Source organism: Wyeomyia smithii, chromosome 2 (genome assembly GCF_029784165.1).
Source record: "Wyeomyia smithii strain HCP4-BCI-WySm-NY-G18 chromosome 2, ASM2978416v1, whole genome shotgun sequence".
Taxonomy (NCBI): domain Eukaryota; kingdom Metazoa; phylum Arthropoda; class Insecta; order Diptera; family Culicidae; genus Wyeomyia; species Wyeomyia smithii.
Genome location: NC_073695.1, coordinates 224,953,026 through 224,955,661, shown reverse-complemented (window position 1 = coordinate 224,955,661; position 2,636 = coordinate 224,953,026). Strand labels below are relative to the sequence as shown.

The 2,636-nt window shown below is 40.6% G+C and overlaps 1 protein-coding gene across 1 annotated transcript; it reads left to right on the top strand.

Moving 5' to 3' along the window:
* Positions 1–2,354, top strand: LOC129726042 (uncharacterized). Its single transcript, XM_055682602.1, has 5 exons — positions 1–155; positions 214–310; positions 363–576; positions 638–921; positions 982–2,354. The coding sequence occupies exons 1-5, from the start codon at positions 132–134 to the stop codon at positions 1,119–1,121; spliced, it is 759 nt and encodes a 252-aa protein (XP_055538577.1). The 5' UTR covers positions 1–131; the 3' UTR covers positions 1,122–2,354.
* The last annotated feature ends 282 nt before the right edge of the window (positions 2,355–2,636 follow it).

Genomic DNA, 2,636 nt, shown 5'->3' with positions numbered 1-2,636 from the left:
TTATCAGATATATAACAAATTTTACTGGTTCACCCATTCGGATGGATTATCTCCAGCGTAACGTGAAGTCGCATCAGTTTCTATTTGTTTCTTGACGCAAGAGGATTAATGTACTGAAATCTGGATTCATCATGGAACTCACTCAATATATACTTGTAAGTGGTTGCCAATCTTGGGTGAATGTGATAGATTTTTTTAACCGAAATTATTTAGATCGGCTGTGTGATGCTAATACCGTGTAGCGCTGACATGAACATCAATATTAATCAACCAAATGCTGACATGTATCATCAACAAAGCACGGGAACCGGTAACTCAGAAAATTTCGCCAAATTGGGATGAATTACAACTTTCCCCCGTAGGTCAGTTCGAATATGGTTATCATGTGAACACCGAAAGCAATCAATTTCAACACAAGGCCAAAGGTCCCGATGGTGTAACTTACGGTTGTTACGGTTATGTGGACCCAACCAACAAGAAACAATCGGTGTACTATGTAGCGGACCAAAGGGGCTATAGAATCATTATCCCAAATCAAACCACGAAGATATTCGCTCGACGAGTTGCCGATAGTTTGTGAGTGTGATAGACTATTTTGTAAAATATGTATTTAATGCACAAGTGACAATATTCATAGAAACAAGTTGGATGGATCTCTCAAGGGTAATGATTACGACGAAAAGGTAGTAGCTTGGAACGATTTGTATATGCCAGCTCCTTGCTTTCGTCTGGAAGATACATTGTCTTCATCAGCTTCATCGTTACAACAGCAAGGTTTGCGACCACCGATCTCCCCAAGCTCATCTTCTGTCCGCACAGACTATCCGCAACAAGGATCACCTAAACCAACACAGTACAATATCCCGACTACCGAATCGCCTGCTGTCAACCAGGGTTTCCAGGGACAAGGACAGATAAATGGTAAGAATATTTTTTAACATCCGATACGATATGTGTTAAGCAATAATCTTTACATACTAGATTCTGAAAACGATTTGAACTCCGAAAATGATCAAAATTGGGCAGATCTGTATGATATTCGTACCAGTGCTCGGGAGAACAAATCCCGAGGTCAAAGTGGCCCGCAACGGTTCGTCCCGCAACAGAAACAGCGATCTTGATAAAATGTTTCAGTTTCGAGAAAACGAATTAGGTTATGACCATATCATTACAGCTCCATATGTCTTGTTGAGATTTTTGACGCAAAGCTTATCATGTTTAGTCCGACCCGTGATATAAAAAAGAGGTTTGAATCCGAGTCAGGCCCGGATTTGAGGGGGGCAAAGAGGGCAAATGCTCCGGGCCTCCCGATACAAGGGGCCCCCCTAGTCCTAGGGCGACCTTTTTTTTGCTCGTAACCTTCCAGAACGTTACCTCTCAATGTTTTAAGAAAAGAGGGGCCTCACAAACAAATTTGCCCCGCCTCCCCAGCTTCTAAATCCGGCCCTGATCCGAGTTAAATTACTTTGTAAGACTCTATCATGTCGTTTTGACTCAATTAAGCAGAGCCACAATATGTATTCTCAAAGATTTACTTTTTTCATGTCAAGAAAATCCCTCAAATATTAGGTTCAGTTATATTTTTTGCTTTATAATGCACCAATATTTTACTAGCTAAGAATGCTGTTCAAGTTGAGAACAAAAACTTTAGAGCCGCATTTCGGTTCGACTATCAGCTCTACCGAACTCAGGAACTCCGTACTCATATAAACCGCGCTGTCATCTTGTCACACAATCTGGAACTTGCAGGAACAAGCAGAAGTGCATCTTCATCACTTTGCAGCTTCGTTCTCACCAGCCAGAAGTGGCCCTTCGCAGTTAACCAAGATTTGTATTTGATGTGATTATTTCTGCCATACAATAACGAGGATTACAAAAAGATTATGTTGTAAGCACTGCCATGGATAGTTGAAACATGTTCAATGTAAAAGCACTTTCCCGCTCCCGTACCGAGCATCGTATCGTACAACGCTGGCAAATATGCATCAGACAAAGTTTGTTTCCTCGAGTGCAGTTCTAAGCACTTTCGGTTGGCCCTGTTGACTATAAACGAGAACAGCGCACAGATATTCCGGCTGCCATCGTTTTTGCATCGCTGCGGATGCAGGCGTGGCTGCCATATTTAGATAAGTTGCATAACGGCACACGCCACGCTGACACAGCGACAGCATGCAACCAGACGCATTTACATACATGTAGGGTAACATTCGGAATGTAACTTACAAACGTTAAAAATTGCATGGAATGCTGCAACATTTTCAGTTGAAGCATAAATTTCACTTTAAACGCTACCGGTTTTCGGCTGCGAAAGAAGTAACTTCTTGTTATGGCGAAACAAATAATCACACCAACAAAAAAAAATTCTTCTGCATGTAACTTCTTCAACTTCTTTTATTACAGTTTTCATTAGATTCTAGATATTATAATATATATGGAATTTTTTTTCAACCTAGTAAATACATATTATATTTCGGATAAAGCCATTGAAAGCAGTGTTTTTTTCCTGACGCCTTGTTTGCTGCTTGCGACTGACACCCCAATTCTGTTTTTCATAGTAACATCATAAATCGTGCGAAAAACTTGCTCGCTCTAAATCACACACAAAAAAAAAAAATAATAACGATGATGCACTCGTA